Below are 22,982 nucleotides of genomic sequence, written 5' to 3'. Positions count from 1 at the left end.
ATGAAGAACATTTCACATTAATTGAACATTTCCACTGTACAGAAGGTTCTTATGTTATCTGGTTTCAGCCATGGGATAAACAAAAAGATAATTTTGCCTATTTACCAACAATTCTGACTTTTTACATTGCAATTCTGAAAATGAAATCAGAATTACATTTTATAAACTCAGAATTGTGAGATATAAACTTGCAACTCCGAAAAAAGTACTGAGATACAAACTTTGGGAAACATTTTGGGGAAAAAAGTCTGAACTGAAAGATGTAAACTCTGAATACTATGGGGGGAAAAGTCAGAAATGAGAGATATAAACTCACAATTTTGAGAAACAACTGTCATAACTGTCAGATTTTTATACCATAGAAATGATAAAACGGAACTGCAAGATGTAAATCAGATACTTTTCTTAATTCTAAGCAGGGAAAACCAAAACAAAACAAAAAACAATTGCAATATGTAAACTCAGAATTCAGAGAAAAAAGTCAAAACTGCAAGGTGTAAATTCTGAATTCTAGGGGAAAAAAAGTCAGAAAATAGAGATTTAAACTTGCATTTGAAAGAAAAAAAAAAAACCTTTTTTTTTTTTTTTTTTTTTTTTTTTTTTTAAATGTGGCAGAAACAATAAAACAGAATTGGCAAATGTAAACTCAGCATTAAAAAAAATTGTGAGAAAAAACTCAGAGGGAAAGAAAATTTAGGGAGAAAAAGTGTCAATATAAAAATGTGAGACATATACTCACAATTGTGGAAAAAAAGTGAACTGTGGAAAAAAATGTGTTGAAACAGAACTGCAATATATAAACTCAGAATTTTGAGATAAAAAGTTGCAAATCACCTTGATTTTTATTACATGGCAGAAAAAAAACAGAACTGCAAGATGTAAGTTCAGAATTCATAGGGGAAAAAGTCAGAATTGTGAGATATAAACTCAAAATTGCATGAAAAAAGTTAGTACTGTGGCATAAAAAGTCACAATCACTTTTTATTCCATGGCAGAAATGAGCTTCTATAGCTTTTTTACAGTGGAAAAGAAAGTTGTTTCTTGTACGAACTGCTCACTGAAAGGTATTCTGTGAAACCCTAAATAGTTCTTCTGTTGCCTTTCTAATAAAATCCCCCATTTTGAAGTCTTTATTTTTAAGAGTTTAGGATGACAATCATCAGTTCTACAGTACATGAAGGAAACACAGACTGTACCCAGCAGAGTGAAGTTGTTCTCGATGAAGTTTGCAGATTCCATCAGACGCTCTTCTTTCTCATCCATATCTGACAGCGCCTCCTGTCTGACAGCATACCAGGCCCCAAACTCCTGCTCACTGATAACCTTCAGAGAAAAACACAGAGCTTTCCATCAGCACAACTGTACAACTGCTTTCGAACACGTTTAGTCTAACTACAACATTTTCTAGAAAGCTACTACCTTCTTGGCAAAGCACAGCGTCCGTAATCCATTCCTGGCGTACATGTCAAGGTCTTTTTGAGTTTTTACAGCAAGTTGCTTCGCCTCACTATCCACTCGTGTCATATCTGTGAAAAACAAACAACACTTACATTAAATTGACTGTATTTCAATTACATTTCGTTTGACCGCTGGAAACTTTGAGTTACAATATGATTTCAGAAGATTTTAAATAAAGTGCACAAATCATTTGGACCATTATGCTTTTTATTATATTTATATGTGGAATTTGAAGATTGCCATTTACAGTCAGCATCTTTTTTTTTTTTCCACTTTCTCTATTTTTGTTCCATTAAAAAAGAAAAGCAGTGTTTGAATAACACAAGTCAATTTTTATAATCTCAATTTTCATTCCATTAAAACAAAATGAAAAAAAAAAAAAATCTTTAAATTGTTTAAATAAAACAACGAAATATAAATAAGTAAAAATGGCTAATATTGCTCATTCATTAGCTTATTTGTTTAATTATCAGTGCCCATATTAAAACTGCTTCAGACAAAAAAATAAATAAATAAATTTCAACAACAAAAAATGGAACAAAAATGGAGATAGTAAAAAAAACTACATGCATACATACATATATACATACATACATATATACATATACATATATACATATACATATATATATATATATATATATATATATATATATATATATATATATATTAGTTATTTAGTTATTTTAATTTTTATTTTTTTAAATAAAGAATTTTTTTAGAAACTTCAAAAGCTACATTTAACAGAAAGGGTAAAACATGTTTTTTAAATAAGTAAAAACTGCTAATATTGCTCATTTATTAGCTTATTTATGTTTAATTATTTGTGCCCATATTGTAATTGCTTTAGACAAAAATAAATAAATAAATAAATAATAATAATATATATTATTTTTTAAATATATTTTTTTACTATCTCCATTTTTGTTGCATTAAAATAAAAATAAAAACTTTTGTTTAAATAAAACAAGAAAATGATTAATTAATTTTTTTTTTTAAACTTCAAAATCATTTCCTATAAGCTATATTTAACAGAAAGGGTAAAACATGTTTTTAAAATAAATAAGTAAAAGCTAATATTGCTCATTTATTAGCTTATTTATATTTAATTATTTGTGCCCATATTAAAATTGCTTTGGACAAAAAAAATACATTATATATCAATGTAACTTTTTTTAAAGAAATGTATACTTTAATTCAACTAGGACACATTTAATTGCTAAAAAAAATTAAAGACATTTATACAAAAGATTTCTATTTCAAATAAACGCTGTTCTATTCAACAAAAAATCCTGAAAAAATAAAATGTTTCATGGTTTCCTCAAAAATATGAAGCAGTACTACTGTTTTCAACATGGATAATAATCTGAAATGTTTCTTGAGCAGCAAATCAGCATATTGAATGATTTCTGAAGGATCATGTGACACTGAAGACCGGAGTAATGATGTTAAAAATGTAGTTTTGATCACAGGAATAAATTACATTTTGACAGATATTTACACAGAAAACAGCTATTTAAAATTATAATAATATTTTAGATTTTTACAGCATTTTTGATCAAATAAACTGTTGGCTGGTTGACATTCATGCTCACCTGAAAAAACATTCCCCAGCCTCTCCATGATGGCTGAATCAGCTCCTTTGGTGTACATGATGATTTCTTTGCTGTGTGGATGTCGCACAATGATGGACATCCTCCTCCTCGTGGAGTCGAAGGTCAGGATGTCCAGCACTTCAAACTTCAACAGCGCGTCATTGGGCAGCTTGACAGTCACATAATGAGGAGTGCGCTCCACCATGGTGAACCCATAAGCCTTTGCTGCGTGTATCAGAGCGGCCTCATCTGGGCTGTGGGCCTCGTAACACACCTCCTCTGACCCCGACAGACTGCTTTTAACCTTGCGTTCACTCGAAATGACCTTCTGGCCTGTGACGTCTGAAACGTCGGAGTTGTGAAACACAGCGGGCTCTTCGTCATCGATGGAGAAAGGATCTGCGAGCGTCTCCCCGCCTCTCCTGAAGAACTTCATAGAGCGGAAAACTTTTCCCAGAGAAACCTTTTTGAACCACTGCCGCATGTTATGAAATGAACCTCCTGAGTATGAGGAGCTACGCCGTCCTTTGACCTGGAAAAACACATACGTTTATTTGCTTGACAGATGCTGTAGAAGATACTAGAATACTGCTTTATTACACCAGTACTACTGCATTATCTCAGTTTCTTTTTTTTTCTTTTCAAAAAGGGCATATTGCATGCCAAGTTGCATACCAATTTAGCTTGTAAAGTTCACTTAACGTGCAAAATAAACATAGCTATGTCTTTGGCAGGCTGTTCAAATGATGAGTCAAGAGCAAAGGTAAAAATATTAATTCACAAGTGCATTGCATTGTGGGATACTGTATCCAGCGCACTGAGATCTGTCATGAACTACACTTTTTGACAAATACACTAGGTATTCTGAGCAAAAAATCCATTTTGTGCTCAGTATGCTACAGAAATAGTATGCATAGTATGAATGCATTTGGAAAACAGCCTAAGTTTTCTAAATATTGCATATGCAAACTGCATGTGAAAGTCACATGCAATTTCAAATGTCTGGGATCAATACAATTGTTTTTTTTTTTTTTTTTTATAAATCAGTACTTTTATTCAGCAATGATGAATCAAACTGATAAAAATTTACAGCAAAGATATTTAAAATAATTTTTTAAAAAAAGCATTCTTACAAATAAATGCTGCTCTTTTGAACTTATTATTCATCATTTATACTTAAAAAAAATGTATCATGATAAAAATGGATAATTGAGAAGAATAAATGTTTGCTGAGCAGCTTATTAGAATGATTTCTGAAGGATCATGCACACTAACACTAACAATTCTAAAAATTGAATTACATTTATTAAAATACAAAAGTTACTGATTTTACTGTATTTTTAAACAAATTCACATAGCCTCGGCAAGCAAAAATCTTACTGACCCCAAACTTTTGAACACTTACACACTACCAAAAAGTCAAAAGTTTTTTAACAGTAAGATTTTTTATGTTTTTAAAGAAGTCTCTTCTGCTCACCAAGCCTGCATTTATTTGATCTAAAGTACAGCAAAACAGTAACATTTTAAAAAAGTTTTACTATTTAAAATAACTGTGTTCTTTCTGAATATATTTTAAAATGTAATTTATTTCTGTAATGCGCAGCTGCATTTTCAGCATCATTATTCCAGTCTTCAGTGTCATATGATCCTTCAGAAATCATTCTAATAAACTGATTTGCTGCTCAAAAAACATTTATTATTATTATTATTATGTTGAAAACAGCTGAGTAGAATTTTTTCAGGTTTCTTTGATGAATAGAAAGTTCAGAAGAACACCATTTATCTGAAATGGAAATTATTTGTAACATTATAAATGTCTTTATCATCACTTTAGATCAATTTAAAGCATCCTTGCCACATAAAAGTAGTAATTTCTATAATTTCTTTCCCTAAAATAAAATAAAACAAAACAAAACAAAATAAAATAAAATAAAATAAAATAAAAATAGTACAATAGTACAGTTTTATTTTAGATAAATGCTGATCTTTGGATCTTTCTATTCGTCAAAGAATCCTGAAAAAATGTACTCACCTGTGTTAAATATTGATAATAATAATATTTTTTTGAGCAGCATATCAGCATATTAGAACGATTTCTGAACGATTATGTGACACTGAAGACTGGTGTAATGATGCTGAAAATTCTGCTTTGATCAAAGGAATAAATTACATTTTAAAATATATTCAAATAGAAAGCAGTTATTTTAAATTGTAAAAATATTTCAAAATTTTACTGTTTTTGCTGTATATTGAATCAAATAAATGCAGGCTCGGTGAGCAGAAGAGACTTCTCTAAAAACATTAAAAATCTTACTGTTCAAAAACTTTTGACTGGTAGTGCATTTGTTATTTGTAATATCACAAATAGTTGACTTTCTGTAGAGATAATGGTATAAGTTGCATCTAATATTTTAATTAAATAATACCCCAAATCTGAAATGAATCTGTTAAATCAGATTTTCTGTGTAACTGTGTGTTCGTTTAATCATAATCAACCTGAAATATTGCAAATATTGAAACGGAGCCCATGTTCCTGCATAACGCTCTAAAATACACTAATAATCGAGTTCTTCAGGTACTGTGGATCCGCATACATTGTGTCTGCTTCTTAAGTAGTGATGGACCCAGGGTGATACAATCATGCTCCATTGGTAATCAACTTAATTAATGTTGACCCGATGTCTTTGAACGTCTCAGTGCTACAGGTCTGAGGCCAAATATAATTTCTACCCTGGACAAAGTGCTTCGCTCGGGGTCCTCGAGTGCAATTTGGGAAATTAGCGCTGACCAGAAGTGAAGGATACTCAGCTACACTAAACTTCTCTCTCAGACTCAACTCATTACGGACGCGTGCGGGGCGGACGTGGGGGACGCCGTCCGCCCGGCTGATGAAAAATCTAATTGCCTGCACAGAGTAAGTGCTTGCTGGAGAATTAAAATGTAGTAATTATAAAACACACCACCGGGCTGCGAAGCACTAGCCAAAGAAGAATTAGTCATGCAGGGGCAGTAATAAAATATCTCGGGGCAACGAGACCGCGGCCACAGGTACTCAGTGTGCAAGAGGCATAATTTACATGGCGGGCTATTATTGTTATTGTTTTGACACGAGGGCGGTTTTTGTGCTGTGAGTCAGAGTCCCCGACCCTCTCGGGCTCCAGCAAGGTCAGCGGCGGCGTTCGCTCTCACCCTCTGTCTTTGGGCCGTCGCTGAGGAAACCACCACTGTGTTGCAGATGGCCAAAGCCAGAAAGAAGTCCAGGTAGGGCCCGGTCTGGATGCTCGCCATCTGATGGTCCACCTCCAGCATCAGCTTCCAGTCTGGAACCACCACGGTTTCCTGTTTGAGGAAATACGGCTGTGATTACATCATGCACAACGAGACCATGCGGTATGTTTCCATAGGTGGAAAATTACTCGACATCGTACGACAACGAAAGGCGCGGCGTCATGGGAAGAGGCGGCGGGAGGCGAGACGATCTGTACAGTATCAGTAGCCCATGTTTAATGCACCCCAGCGGCCCCATATGTCAACAGATCGAAACACAGCGGATCGGAGCCAGCGTCGCTGTGCTCATAACTGACACCAAACTGCTCGGCCATCTGCGGGGCAGACCGTGAGCGTGCAGGAGAATGGAAGGAAGATGGGTCAGGGGCGAGGCGTCAGATATGACACATTTCAGCTTTATTCACATCATTCAATATGCTGTCATTCACAATAATTGATTATTTTATTGGTTGTGACATCTGAAAGGGAGGCAAAAATGCAACATGAGCTTCTCTTTTATCCATTGTACTGCCATTAGACTGCAAAAACAAGTCTTGTTTTCTAACAATGTGTCAAAATTCAAAATTCAAGAAATATCAGCTAATGGGGTAAGAAAAAAAGCAGAGTGTCTATTTACACCAAGTGCAAATAGCACGTCTTGTTGGCAGAGGCTATTTGCACTAACTCCGCCCACCAACATGTGATTGGACTAGTCAACGCTACAAAAGATGATCATTAAACGATCATGTTGAACTCTTCTCGCTATGATTGACCCGGGTTTGAATCCACCTTTTGGCAAACTTTTTTTCTCCCTTTTCAAATCTCATATCAAATCGGAAAGGCTTTTATTTTCAATAAAAATGAGGGAAATAATTGAAAAGTTGAAAATGAAGTATCAGTTAGGGTTAGAGTATTATTATTACTGCAGACAAAAAAAAAACCTAAATCTGAATATTGAGAAAATTGCCTTTAAAGTTGTCCAAAAGAAGTTCTTAGCAATGCATATTAACAATATAAAAAAAGATTTTAATATATTTACTGTAGGAAATTTACTAAATATCATGGAATATGATCTTTATTTAAAATATTAATGATTTTTGGAATAAAAGAAAAATCGATCAATTTGACCCATACAATGTATTTTTGGCTGTTGCTACAAATATACCGGTGCTACTTATGACTAGTTTTGTGGTCCAAGGTCACATAACTAAACATTCTAAAAATCAAGATATTAAGTCTTGTTTTCTAAGAATGTGTCAAAATTTGGTTCGTTTTTTCCTTTAAAAAAAAAAAAAAAAGAAGAAATATCTGCTAATGGAGTAAGAAAACAACGGAGTGTCTATTTACACCAAGTGTAAATAGCACGTCTTGTTGGCAGAGGCTATTTACACTAACTCCGCCCACCAATGTGTGTTTGGACTAGTCAACACTACAAAAGACAATCATTAAACAACAGCTCCATTGGTACAGATGGTAAAGTGTGTGTTGTATTTGTTTCAACATGATTGACCCAGGTTCAAATCTGCCTTTTGGTAAAAATTTTTTTGCCCTTTTCAAATCCTATATCATATCAGATATAGGATTTATTTTATGTTCATTTTATTTTCAATAAAAATGAAGGAAATAATTGAAAAGTTAAAAATGGTAGATGTAAGGAGGGCTTGTTGTCCCAAGGCAGCATCCATTTAATAATTTGAATTAAAACTATAATTTACACTCAATATGTTATTATTGCATACTGTTTTATAATGTACTACAATAGTGAGGTGCAGATAATTGCCTCTATTTGCACTAAGTATTATAAATAGCAGAAAATCCTCATTATGTAAATGATGACAGAATTTACAGTTTTGGGTGAACTACGCCTTTAAGATCTGAAGTTATTTTGCTTCTGAAGTAAATGCATTAAGATTTAAGAATGTTAAGATATTTGTGACCCTGGACCACAAAACCAGTTAAAAAGTTACATTTTATTAAATTGAGGTTTATACGTCATCTGAAAGCTAATATAAGTCTTTCCTTTGATGTTAGAATAGGACAATATTTGGCTGAGATACAACTATTTAAAAATCTGGAATCTGAGTGTGCAAAAAAATCAAAACATTGAGAAAATCATTGAGAAAAGTTGTGCAAATTAAGTTCTTAGCAATGCATACTACTAATTAAAAATTAAGTTTTGTTATACATACTGTAGGAAATTTACAAAATAGCTTCATGGAATATGATCTTTATTTAATATCCTAATGATTTTTGGCAAAAAAGAAAAATGTATCATTTTGACACATACAATGCATTCTTTGCTTCATTGGTAATAAAAATCATTGGTGATGCGTGACTCTGCAAAAGTTGAAATACGTTGTTCTTGGTATGTTTTGCTGCACTTTGTTTATGCTGTACATTTTTACAGAATTATATTGTGTTGCTTGTAGCACGGCTGGCACTAAAAAACATGTTAAATTTCTCTAAAAGGCAGCTTTTTCCAAAGCTTTATGAGTTTCTTCTGTTGAGCACAAAAAGCACACATTTTGAAAAATGTTAATAACCAAAGAGCTGAGGGCAGCTATTGATTTTCATAAAAAAATTCCATACTACGGAAGTCGATGGCTACCTTCAAGCATTTGGTTATATACATTCTACCCCTTTAAAAGTGACTGTGGAAATATTTTATTACGTTGGTTAATGCACATATCACGACAGTTCTCCTTTAAGTGACTTTAATGGTCTATTACATTTAAAAACAACGTACAATCTACACTAAACCACACCCTTTAACCTAACCGATAGTGTGAATGAAAGCAAACATGAGATAAAAACACATTTGCTGAAGCAATCGTGCCATTTTAGCTTGCCTCTACGAAAGTCAAGACTTTTATGGGACTGCTACAAGGGGCGCTACCAAGCAAGTTTACTAAATCAGAAAAGCCATACATACATTGGATAAAGTATGTACTGCAAAAATCAAAATGAATTTTGCTAACAAATCAAAAAGCATTTTGAGGTCATAATATACTATTGTGCCAGGAACTGTGTAAAAATAAGTGTTTCTTAACTGATAATCAACCCCATAATCAAAGTTTGAGCAGTAATAAAAGTTGTTGGTGTTTTACTGCCACTAGTGTTAATTTTAGCTGGAAACGGCAGTGAATTGTATGGATAGGTGTGTTTTTTAGGCGAGTTTGCAAAAATGTAGGTAGTCACATATTTCAAATGAGCCTGAAAGAGACATTTCTTTCAAAACAAATCATCCTGAAATCCCAACCTTCACCTTGAACACACACATATCAGCATCTTCTGATCTATGATCTCACCAGAGGACTGCTGAAGGCCATGTCACTTTGGGCTCCTGCTGCCGCTTTTGATCTGCGTCGATTGGCAGCTGAGACTTGAGTGTTGGCGTGATTTTTGTCCCCTGTGTGGACGTCCTGTAATTCTTCCAGAGGGAAGAGTGGAGGAAGCTTTGTCTGTTGGTAGACGGTGACCTCATCCTCTTCATTTGCTCCACTGACAACTGCCAAATGAGCAGCTGAGAAACGCCAAAAATAACAGCCACCCTTATTATTCCTTAAGCTAAACATACCAATTTACAGCAAAGAAAAGAAAACGTTTAACTGAAAGTAAAAACATATCTGTATATAATGAATTTGAAAAACTTAAAAAAAATTTAACTAAACTGTTAAACAAAATAGATAAATATTGTGGAACAAATTCATAATATTTAAAAGCTTTTATATAATAGTAATCAGAAAAGAAAGAACTAAACTCACCGTTCTCCTCATGACAGTACTCGGTCCCCATGATGGTGCAGCGCCTGAACACCATCTTGTTTTCTGTGAGCGTCCCCGTCTTATCCGAAAAGACGTATTGGATCTGTCCCAAGTCCTCAGTGATGTTCAAAGCACGACACTGGACGCGGCTGTCCAGCTCCTCGTCGTACAGTTCCACATCCTGAGTGATGAAGTAGATCTGCCCCATCTTCACCAGCTCAATGGACACGTACAGTGAAACAGGGATCATCACCTGGAGAGAAAGTCCTGGAAATGTTAGCGTTATGATTGAGATAAACATTTGCAATCTCAATTTTTGGCCACTTTCCATGAATGGAGTACAATATAAAGCTAAATTATTTATTTATTTTAAATAAACAGGCAGTGAAAAGAGGTGCTTAACCTTTAGGAAAAGTTAAACTAAATATGTGATTTTGGACCACAAAACCAGTCTTAAGTAGCAAGGGTATATTTGTAGCAATAGCCAAAAATACACTGTATGGTTCAAAATGATCATTTTTTCTTTTATGCCAAAAATCATTAGGATAACAAGATCATGTTCCATTAAGGTATTTTGTAATTTTTTTTTTACCAGAACTGTATTAAAATTTAATTTTTTAATTAGTAATATGCATTGCTAAGAACTTCATTTGGACAATTTAAAGGCGATTACCTTAGTATTTAGATTTTTTTTTGCACCCTCAGATTCCAGATTTTCAAATAGTTGTATCTCGGCCAAATATTGTCCTATGCTAACAAACCATACATCAATGGAAAGCTTATTTATTCAGCTTGTATGTATAATTGACCCTTATAAATGGTTTTGTGGTCCAGTGTCACATATTAGAATATTATTTTACCTCAGAAGGTGAAACTAAATATTAATATATTATACATTATTTAATATAAATATTAAAAACTGGCAATTTTATTTTAGATTTATGTCATATAAGGTTGGCAATTTATGCAATATTATTCTTGAAAATCTAATTACAGATTAAAATCATAAATGTAAAATAAATAAAATAAAGAATGCATGAGTGAATGTTGTAAACTTAGATGTCACTTAGTTGGAGCCAGCTAGTTTTGGTACCAAAACTTCTATTTATTTTTTATTTTAATTAAATTGAATTATAAATGAATTTAAAAATATAGTTATTTGGTCATTGTTTCTTATAGTAACTTATTTACCATATAATATTATATAATATATATTACATTATTACAATACTTATTTACTTATTATATTATTAATTTACTTTACTAATGGTCTTTCCATTATGCTGGTCCAAAAATGTTACTAAGGTGTGAACATTTTAAGAACATTGTAAAAACAGTAAATTATTTTTATCATGAGCAAAACCATGTTTTTTATTTTAAAGAAATACTAAAAAAAAAATAAAAGTTAGATATATTATGTTTTTACAATAAATTAAAAACAAATTCAAAAGATTTTAATTTTAAATTATTTTATTATTTTTTAAATATATTTATTTAAATATCACAGGAATAAAGTATGTTTTAAAATATATTCAAATGAAAAACAGTTATTTTAAATTGTAATGATAATTCACAATAGTACTGTCTAGATTTATTTTGAATTTTGACTATCAAAATTATGATATGAAATTTATGATTTTTGTCATTTGATGCGGTCAAAATGCTTAAGGTCTCTGAGGTGGGACTGGCCAAAATCAACATTTTACATTTTAAAGATATTATCATCATTTATTCACCCTCAACTTGTTCCAAACCTGAGATATTTTGAAAAATGTTGGTAACCAAACATATGTTGGTACCCATTGACTTCCACAGTATGAAAAAATAATAATACGAAAGTCATTCTTAAACATTCTTAAAAACATCTTCTTTTGTTGAACAGCTTGAGTAAGTGATGACAAAATGTTCATTTTTGAGTGAACTATCCCTGTAGGGGGTGAGGAAATGAGTTTTAAATCTAGTTACATTTTACATTATGATAAATTTATGTTAGTGTACCCTAAATTTGGCCATTACTTTCACTTACATGTACTAATGCCGTGCGAGTGACAGATCGCGTACCTGAAGTAAGATGATCATAGTGAAGAACATGTAAAATCCCGCTAGTACTGAAGGAGTGTAATTGCCATCACTGTCAGGGACGATGTATGAGGGCATGCTGGTAAAAGTTTCCAACCAGATCGCATGGCCTGTGAGAAAGAGACGTTCACATTCATTAATGACAGCGCTGTATTTCAATACAGATATTCCAATAAAGCGTCACTGAACTTGAACCACAGAGAAAGAGAGAGCCAGATTAATCACTGCTTTCATAAGAGAGTGGCGTGTGAGCGAGCTATTCTGGGTGTCTGTAGTGTCCTTCTTTGGCTCACGCCTTACAGAAGGAAAAGAGAGCGCGAGGATTGTGTGAGGTCGTAACAGCACTTTATTCTTTATCTCTGCAGACTGCCGGGAGATCAGCCGCACGCCGATGCGGCTCAGAAGAACAGACAGAATCAGAGTGTCGTTTTGCAGCTTGTATGTTAAAGTAATGTACTTTGTGTAGCGCATCTTAAAATATCAAGGGGGTTGTTCCCCGTACTGTACCCAGGGCTCCGATGAGACACATGAAAAATAGAAGAACCACACAGAAGAGAACATCCGTATTCATCTTCCTCTCGATCTTGCTGCGTTTGTACCTGGGCCCGCTGTTGTTTAACATGGATTTGGTCTCGTGTCCTGCAATGAATAAATCATGGCGTAAAAACAAGAGCATTTGTAAAATAGCAATGGCCATTTATAAGATGTGTCACGTGTATAATTTATCAAGAGAGAAATAGTGGCCTACAGAAAACTTGAACTGCGATATAATGCGCCTACTATAATCGGCTAAGCCGTCGCACGCTCGATTTATGGACGGCTTCATTGATTATAATGGGAGAGCGTTCTAGTTTGTTGCACCGCTGCCGGTCTAAATGGGATGTTAAAGACTTAAAAAACCGAGTCTAGCGGTATAGCGCGGGCTTATGGCACTATTAGATGTTACAGTCAAAGTATATTAGGCTTTATCGTTACAAATGAGGATCAGGGATGATGAATGAAAATGTACACTGTGATTTAGAAAAACAAAAGGGTTTGCGGATGAGACAAGAATGGGAATGTAAAAATAAACAATTACTATTAGAATTTGGGGTTGCTTACCAAAGCTGCATTGATCAACTGATTAAACTAAACTACAGTAGGAAATATTGTGAAATATTATTACAATTTAAATGAGCTGTTTTCTGTGTGAATATATGGTAAAATGTAATTTATAGCTGTGATCAAAGCTGAATTTTCTGCATCATTACTCCAGTACCCAATATCACCTGATCCTTCAGAAAATATTTAATATTAATATTTTAGTGGAAACTGAATTTGTGAATTATTGAATTTTTTTCAGAACATTATAAATGTCTTTGCTGTCACTTTTAGACCACAAAACCAGTCATAAGCACAGGTATATTTGTAGAAATAATCAAAAATATATTGTATGAGTCAAAATGATTGATTTTTCTTGTATGCAAAAAATCATTAGGATATTAAGTAAAGATCATGTTCCATGAAGATTAAAATAAAATAAAATAAAATGATGAATGAATGAATGTTGTAAACCTAGATGTCACTCAGTTGGAGCCAGCTAGTTTTAGTACCAAAATATTGGCTCAAAGTTACTAATCATCCTATATTTCCATAAATGTAAAATATTATATATATATATATATATATATATTTATTTATTTATTTATTTGATCATCGTTTCTTAAAGTAAATTAAGCGCCACTTTCAATGTGTTTGAAAATTAAAAACAATTAAATTATTTATTTACTTATTTATTTACTTACTATATGATTTTATATAATAATATATTATTATTATTATTATTATTATTATTATTGATTAATTAATTAATTTATTTATTTATTTAACTTGCTTATGATCTTTCCACCATGCTAGTCCAATAATGTTACTAATATGTGAAAATTTGTTATAATGAGCAAAAAATGTGCTCACATCATAATCTAGAATATATTAACAAAAAAAAGTTATGTTTTCAACAATATTTTTATTTTAACAAAATTTGAACACAAATTCAAAAGATTTTAATTTTAAATTATTTTATTATTTATTACGTTTATTTATTTATCTATCACCGTAATAAAGTATGTTTTCAAATATATTCAAACAGAAAACTGTTATTTTAAATTGTAATAATAATTCACAATATTACTGTTTAGATCTTTAATAAATAGAAGCTTTTCTATAATAAACTGAATATCAAAATTTTCAATTTTTCATTTATGCCAAAAATCATTAGGATACTAAGTAAAGATCATGTTCCATGTTCATTTTGTAAATTTTCCATTGTAAATATATCAAAACTTGATTTTTGATTAGTAATATGCATTGCTAAAAACTTCAAAGGCGTTTTTTCAGTATTTACATTTTTTTAGCATCCTCACAGGGTTTCAGCCAAATATTGTCCTATCCTAACAAACCATACATGAATGGAAAGCATATTTAGCTTTCAGAAGATGTATAAATCTCAATTTAAAAAAAAATAAAAAATTGACACTTACGACTGGTTTTGTCATCCAGGGTCACAATATGTACGAATATGTACACGTTAGGTAATAATATGTACTTTTAAAGGGACAGTTCACCAAAAAATTCTGTCATCATTTGCTCACCCTCAAAGATTCCCAAACCTGTATGAATTTGTATCTTCCTTTGAACACAAAAGATGATATTTTGAAGAATGTTGACAACCAAACAGTTGACGGTAGCCATCGCTTCCCATAGTATTTTGTTTCCGTACTATGGAAGTCAATGGCTATCGTCTTTTCTTACCGTTCTTTTGTGCTCCACGTAAAAAAGAAACTCACACAGGTTTGAAACAACTTAAAGGTGACTGAATAACAGAACTTTAATTTTTGGGTGAACTGTCCCTTTAAGGTATTACTTTGCACCCTTGAGGGATACATTTAGGTATGCAGTTGTACATTGTTTAAAAGTACCTTGAGTACAATGTTACAAATGATTAATTACTTTAAGAAAAACAATAATTACGTTGTATGCAAAATAATGGTATATATGTAATGTAGTATATGTAGTGTATTTTAGTGTATCCCATGTGTGATGGCACATGCAGTGATGAAATGTACCTGCGTACACCACTATTCCAGCTGCATCATCAGTATTTCGCACCGTGCAGCCGCGCAGCAGAAGACTATCGATGCCGAAGCCCGTTCTCCTCTTATCAGGCCTTTCCCTGTGACATCAAACACAGCATCTTCCTTAGTCACCCAGACTAATTACCTCAGTGCGTGTCACGTGAGCAACGGGCCCGTCTTTGAATGGACGAGCAGGATAAGAGCTTTATAATGCTTGGGAACATCAGAATCATCTCTCAACGTGATAACCCAGTTAATATGGCTGCAACGGGACAAAAAAAAGGGGCCAAATCTGTTTTCCAGCATACTTCATGCCCTGGATGTGTGGGGAAACTTTGCAACGGAGATTTAAAGGAATAGTTTACACCAAAAAAAAAAGAAAAATGGCTGAAAATGTGCTCACCCTCAGGCCATCCGAAATGTAGATGAGTTTGTTTCCTCATTAGATTCGGAGAAATGTATCATTGCGTCCTCTGCGGCGAATGGGTGCCGTCAGAATGAGAGTCCAAACAGCTGATAAAAACATCCACAAATAATCCACACCACTTCAGTCTATCACTTAACGTCTTGTGAAACCAAAAGCTGCGTGTTTGTAATAAACAAATCCATCATTAAGACAATTATAACTTCAAGCCATTGCCTTCAGCTAAAATACAAGTCTATTTCCTCCAGTGAAAACGTCCATCTCCTGTTGTCTCTCACATCATAATTGTTTAGAGCTGTTTTGGCTTGTAAACAGTGCTTGATATGTGTAGATTTCTCTCCTGATTCAGACCAGAACACTATTTTACTGGAGGAAGCAACAATGGTTTGAAGTTAAAGTGAGTTTGCTTAAAAATAAAAATGCTGTCATCATTTAATCAAATTCCAAACCTGTATGAGTTTCTTTATTCTGTTGAACACAAAAGAAAATATTTTTAAGAATGTTGGCAACCAAAAAGTTGACGGCACCCATTGACTTCCACAGTACTTTTTGCCATACTATGTAAGTCAATGGCTACCATCAAATGTTTAGTCACCCACATTCTCTGAAATATCATTTTGTGCCTGTTTTTAACAGAAGAAAGAAAGGTTTGGAATGACATGAGAGTGAGTAAATGATGATATAATTTAGATTTAGAAGACCGTTGCTTTAAAAATGTCTTAATAATGTATTTTTTTAATTGCAAACACATAATTTTGGGGTTTTTAAGATGTTAACTGATGGGCTGGAGTGGTGTGGATTACTTGCGAATTATTGTGATGTTTTTAATCAGCTGTTTGGACTCTCATTCTGACGGCACCCATTCACTACAGAGGATCTGATACATTTTTAAATGTTAATTTTTTGGTGAACTGTTTCTTTAACCCTCTGACACTTGGTGTTCTCTACTAAAACCCATTTGTTACCATTCAGGTAGATGTTACATCCATGACCTTTGACCTTTACTCATCATTTTAGATGACTGTCCTCTTTAAATGTGGTGTTTATTATTTATAACAGCATAAATTCAACATGGCTGATGAAAGTGCTCATGCATCAGCCTCTGAAATATTAACCATGACTTTCTATCGCAGTGGACAGACTGCACCTCTCTGAACAAAACTGGTACCGGTTATCTGCTTGTTTTTAAGTAAAGGAGAGACATCAAGATGTTTTCCTTTGTGATGCGTCGGCAGGTTTACGCAGTTTCCCTGGTTAGGCAATGACAAATGTGAAGGCCAAACAAATGCTGTTCATTGGTGTGGCTCTGACAAAAGAGGCAGTCACGATGGAGTCGTGATGTAGTTAATCGTGCATGAAATTGAGTGATTTGACTGAAATTGATTTTAGATACTCACACGTAACCTTTGAACAGGTTGAGGTTGTTGTTAGGGTTTTCACACACTACGGTACTGTCAAATGTTTGAGGTTGAAATGGTTCACCCTGAAATACAAGAAAAAACACGAGATGATGTTTTTCCTCCTTCTGGATCCTCATTTTTCGAATGATATAGTCATTTGAACTGAATAAGAAAGGTTGCACAACATGTACTGCTGCTGCTGACAGTAAAACTCCACGTGGCAAACTGAGCCGTCATCAGCACATGAGCAATATAATTGTCAACAAGTCTTTCCCGTACATGTTGAAAGACAGAATTGTATGATAGGTATGTAAGTGTTTGGGAGTTGTTAGTTATCTATTACACAAGCACACTTACTTAACTTTTACACAATCATAGAGTTATGCTTTATGAACTTCTGAGTCAGTAGATCTGTATAGTGAAACGTCAAAAAACAGGTATAAAAGCATGTAAAGTTGGTGATTAAAAAAAGTTCATAATTTTCTGAGAAACAGTAAGATTACACATATAGGAAAAGCTGATATATCTGAGAATTTAGTCTACAGAAATAGCATTTTAGCACAACCATTTGTCTTTAAAATATTTTTGATTGATTACTTTAATCTTTGCAAATTTTTGATATCTTGAGCACAATGTTTTTTTAGATTATTGAGATCTTTTTGAGAAAAAAATCTGGAGCAGAAAAATTTGATCTTAACTTGTTTTTTCCATATTTTTCTTTACATTTTAAACATTATTTCTATAAAACACCAGTTCTCACAGGGGTCTGGGATTTATGACTTAAAATTATTTTAAGTTTATTTAAATTCAATAATCTAAATGATTTTTAAAAAATATTTTAAAATGATCTAAATCAAATGATTAACATATATTTTTATATTATTATTAATAACACATTTTAACTTTTTTTATTATTAAAACACTTAATAACAGGATGCAATAAAAAATCGAATTATTGAGAAAATCGCCATTAAAGTTGTCCAAATGAAGTTCTTTGCAATGCATATTACTAATCAAAAATTAAGTTTTGATATATTAACAGTATGAAATTTACAAAATATCTTCATGGAACATGATCTTTACTTAATAACCGAATGATTTTGACCCACAATGTATTGTGGCTATTGCTATAAACATACCCGTGCTACGACTAGTTTTGTGGTCCAGGGTCACATATAATATAGTTCTATTAATATTATATTATAATGGTGTATATTTCAGTTAAGTTAATACTTTATCAGTAACATTCATGATTATTTCAGTGTGTGTCCTGACGTGTCCAGTGTAGCTGTAAGATTTGGCCTTTAGTATTTCTATTTTGTGACAGGCAGCGCTCTTACCAGAGTAGAAAAGCCTGGCACCACCTTCCTCTGTTTAAGGTTGGTCTCTCCGTCCAGATTGGCCGTTTCCATGTGACACACTCCATTAGGGTCGGACGTGTGCAGGAGCAGGATGTCAGCTGGGATGATCTCATTAGAGAGCACTCTCACAAAATCCCCCACACGGACATCCTTCCATCTCCTCTCCACGAAACACATCTGCTTCCTATGAGAAGACCAGAATTAATGCCTCATACAGACCTCTTCTTATGCATTGTGGGCTTTCGGTGTCTGTGTAGTACATATAAATGCACAGACGCACTTATTTTGTTCTATATATAACACACCATATATATATATACTCTGCCAGGAATCTTAATCCACAGATTTTTAAACTATGCACAACCTGCTTAAAATGCAAAATTTCTGTTTCATGCTTATTCATGCTTATTGCAGTATGTCTCAATGTCAGCTGTCAACAAAGAGCAAACAGCTGAAGAATCCTGGAGTCACAATGTGAGCGTCAGGTATGTTGTTCTACAGGCACATCTGGGTTGGGTGGCTTCTTTACCGACTGACGGCTCTTCAGCGTCACACCTCACACACAAAGCCAGATGTACAACAGAAGAGTCATTCTGAACAGAACTTCAGGGTGGAGCTCCGTGTTCTCTTAAAATAGCTGTAAAGTTACATAGAAGCATTTTGACAACTCATTTAATGTTCTCGCCAGCAGCGCAGTCTGGGTGAATCTCACAGAAACATTCCCAGGTCAAATTTTGTCCCAAAAACAAAAAAATAACAATAGGAGATTAAGAAAACAAAGCCTTTAGCAACATTACGATTTGAATAATGACATCATTTACTTTTTATAACCTTTAAAGGAGAAGTCCACTGTTCATGTTCATGTCTGTCTTTCTTAAAGTCATAAAGAAATTATGTTTTTTGAGAAAAACATTTCAGCATTTTTCTCCATATAATGGACTGATATGGTGCCCCGATTTTGAACTTCCAAAATGCAGTTTAAATGTGATCCCAGCCAAGGAAGAAGGGTCTTAATTATCTGCAATTTATATACTTTCTGATGCCAAATGCTCGTCTTGTCTTACTCTGCCTGAACTGTTTTTTTTTCTGGTTCATGACAGTTAGTGTATGTCGAAAAACTCCCATCTCACATTCTCCCTCAACTTCAAAATCATCCTATATCACTGTTTTACCTTTTTTGTTAAAGGTGTTTGATCTTTTTTGCATGTTCATTTTGCAAAGACTGGGTCGGTACTTCTGCAGCGATGTAGGATGATTTTGAAATGATTTTTGAAGTTGAGGGAGAAAATACGATTGGAGTTTTTCGACATACCCTAACTGTCTTGAGCCAGAATACACAGAGTTCAGGGAGAGAAAAATAAGACGAGCATTTGAGATTAAAAAGTATTTAAACCGTATTTTTTTAAAATGAAAATAACCGATCGTTTCGCTAGATAAGACCCTTCTTCTTTGATGTGGATCATTTACAACCGCATTTTGGATCTTTTGAAGCCGCATGTAAACTGCATTTTGGAAGTTCAAAATCGGGGCACCATATCAGTCCATTATATGGAGAAAATGCAGAAATGTTCCCCTTAAAAAACAATTTCTTTACGACTGAAGAAAGAAAGACATGAACATCTTGGATGACAAGGGGGTGTGTAATAAATGTGTTGTTTATTGTTCAGTCATGTTAGTTAATACATTAATGTGAACAAATGACACCTTACTGTGAAGTGTTACCGTTAACATTAAGGGCAAATCCAGCGTTATGGATGTGACACATAAATGCTTAGAGAATGTATGTGTTACCAATATACTGAAGCATCTGTTTATATTTTAAAAATTGTTGATAAAGTCTAAACATTAGAAAAATATCAGTCTATGCGCTAGTTTCTATGTTAAAAGACAGAAATAATCATGCGTTATTGATGTGACAAAAAAAGACACAGTTTTTGTGAGACTACATACTTTGTAGGATTTCTGCGAATTAAAATGCACAAACCAGATGCAATAATAAACAACAAATAGAGAAGTGATGGCTCTTCACAGAACATATAATTATTACTTTATTATAATTCTGATGTGTCTATTTATGAAGAATATGTACTGTTATGGATGTGACAAGCCTGGAAATAGCACTTAGCAGACTGTGGAAAAAATCATGCGCTTAAAAAAAAAAAAAATGCTTTAAAAACTTTAAGAGAGACCGCACATGGGTATTTGAACCACCAAATGTTGACATCTGTGCTATCAGTACACTAAAAACCTTTGATAAAAAAACTATTTTTTCATGGTAAGGTTGACATTTGTCTGAAATTAAATACCTGAAAATACTCTGAAAAACAAAAAAATCTGAAAATAATACCTAAAACATTTATTAATTTTAATTACTGCTAATTTCAACATTTACTAATATAATACGTTATTAAAATCAAACATTGTGTCTGTTAATATTTTTAATGGACTTGAGTTAACATGAACTCAACAAAGATTAATAAATATTAAATGATGTTAATGTTCATTAACCCATGTTAATGAAACCTTATTGTAAAGTTATTTTACTGTATTACTGACATTACAGTAATATTCAATATAGTGTTTCTTTTACTGTATCACTATATATATATATATATATTTTTTTTTTTTTTTTTTTTTTTTTTTTTACAGTAATATGTACACTCTTAAAAACAACCAAGCACTGGGTGAAATATGGAGAAACCTAGTGATTTATTGCTTAAATAAACCCAAAATAGGTTGGACATTTACTAATATATTCAATAAATGCACATTTATTAATAAGTTGAATAAATTGTAATTAAATAACAATTTTTTTATGGCTTATTAATTATTTTTAATTATTGCTGATGCCTCTAGTAATTATGTGTCTGACTTTTAATTTACAACCTATTTTAGGTTCATTTTAAGCCAGCCACATAGTATTTTTTAAACAATACACTCTTAAAGATTAAAGTTCTTTATTGACATCAATGGTTCTATAAAGAACCTTGAACATCCATGGAATCTTTCAAATGCAGAAAAGGTTCTTTATAGTTGACAAAAGGTTCTTTAGATATTTAAAACGTTCTTCAAAATGGTTCTTTTAGGAACTGTTCACTTAAAGGTTCTTTGGGGAACCAAAAATGGTTCTTTTATGGTATGATTGCAAAAATCATGAGCTGAGTTAAATAAAACTATTCAGAAGGTTGGGTTAAACATTTCACCCAACTTCTGGGTCAAAACAATCCAGTTGCTGGGTTTGTCCATATTTTACCCTGGGTTTGTATTTAACCCAGCATAGAGTGTACTTATTTGTCTTGCAAAAAAATGTCACAATACATTTTCCTTATAATTTATTTTTAGGTTATTGTTTTAATGTTGAGGTACAATATCATACAACCTGTTGTCGTCAAATTACAGTTAAAATTAGTATTCAGTGCCCAATGCCAGGCAAATAATTCCCACTAAATACCCCTTTTCCTTCATGCAAACTTAAATCCATTTAATTTATACCATAAAGTGAGCACAATTAACTAATTATGATGTTTTTACTAATAGAACGGCTGACAAAAGAATATTAGCTTCGCAAATCAGACAAGACTAATGCAGTTTTGTGCCGAGCAAGCGTTTCTCTGAATGAAGTGACTGATGTCTGTTCCTGATAGTGGCATGAGATAAATCTTGCGAGGTTCTTGCGCTCCAGAAGGACTCACTGTTTGCAGTCTGTGATTAGCGAGACGTCTATTTCTGGCATTTAACTGTCAGTCAAAATGTGTGAGTGTGAAAAAATGATGATGTGTGAGACAAACACCTGCTCTTGAATACTATCTTTGAACGAGAGACAACACCTCGTAGCATTTCACATCTCACTGCAATTTTAACTAAAAACAGTGTCTTTAAAGTGAAAAACTACAGTGCCTATAGTTCAAATATGATCATTCACAGCAGGCATTTTATAATCATAATCAATCATAATCACTGGTTGTACTCTCTATCTGAAAGTCCTCATCCTTTCACTGCTACTGTCTAAGATATGTTTCGATTCAAGTGTTTCTGGTTTTTATTCACAGTGCATGTTAACTGCGAACAAGTAGGTGCATCCATTCTTTTGTGTGTATTTCAAAGCATCATTTTCAAACTAATCCACCAATATATCTGCATTCCTTTCAGTTAAATACCATTCGCCGCATACAATACATTAGGTTTGCTTTAGCAGAAGCATGGCAAATCATACAGTATGTGAGAAAGGTGCATGCATGTACTCAAGCTCAACCATTTCTTCAAGGTCAGCGTGATTCAACAGGAAGGGAGGCATTAGTTACACTGCATCCTACTCACATTTTTGATATACAAATGCATGCCGTGTCAAATGTCAGAGCTCGTGCATGCTAATCTGAGTCAGCCGACCTGGCAACTATCTGTGAAAGTTTGCCATTGTTTGCAGCAGATGTATTTCTTAATGAAAGTTTGGGGGCAGTATGTTCTATCGCAAGGAGAGGGATCTATAAATAACTACCTGCCACACTCCTGACAATTCTTCCT

The 22,982-nt window shown here is 33.2% G+C and overlaps 1 protein-coding gene across 1 annotated transcript in view; it reads right to left on the bottom strand.

Moving 5' to 3' along the window:
• Positions 1 to 22,982, bottom strand: part of atp10b (ATPase phospholipid transporting 10B) — a 46,446-nt gene that overhangs the window by 12,363 nt on the left and 11,101 nt on the right. Inside the window, exons 2-12 of the mRNA XM_051128387.1 lie at positions 18,441 to 18,645; positions 17,098 to 17,183; positions 15,268 to 15,374; positions 12,671 to 12,802; positions 12,146 to 12,273; positions 10,085 to 10,337; positions 9,629 to 9,843; positions 6,243 to 6,392; positions 3,054 to 3,585; positions 1,420 to 1,526; positions 1,197 to 1,323 (exon numbers count right to left, since the gene is read on the bottom strand). Coding sequence (XP_050984344.1) covers positions 1,197 to 1,323; positions 1,420 to 1,526; positions 3,054 to 3,585; positions 6,243 to 6,392; positions 9,629 to 9,843; positions 10,085 to 10,337; positions 12,146 to 12,273; positions 12,671 to 12,802; positions 15,268 to 15,374; positions 17,098 to 17,183; positions 18,441 to 18,645 — 2,042 coding nt within the window. The remainder of the gene's footprint in view (positions 1 to 1,196; positions 1,324 to 1,419; positions 1,527 to 3,053; positions 3,586 to 6,242; positions 6,393 to 9,628; positions 9,844 to 10,084; positions 10,338 to 12,145; positions 12,274 to 12,670; positions 12,803 to 15,267; positions 15,375 to 17,097; positions 17,184 to 18,440; positions 18,646 to 22,982) is intronic.

This window comes from Labeo rohita, chromosome 14 (genome assembly GCF_022985175.1).
Source record: "Labeo rohita strain BAU-BD-2019 chromosome 14, IGBB_LRoh.1.0, whole genome shotgun sequence".
In the NCBI taxonomy this organism is placed as follows: Eukaryota; Metazoa; Chordata; class Actinopteri; order Cypriniformes; family Cyprinidae; genus Labeo; species Labeo rohita.
The sequence above is the reverse complement of the archived record's forward strand: the minus strand, read 5'-3'. Positions and strand labels throughout refer to the sequence as shown.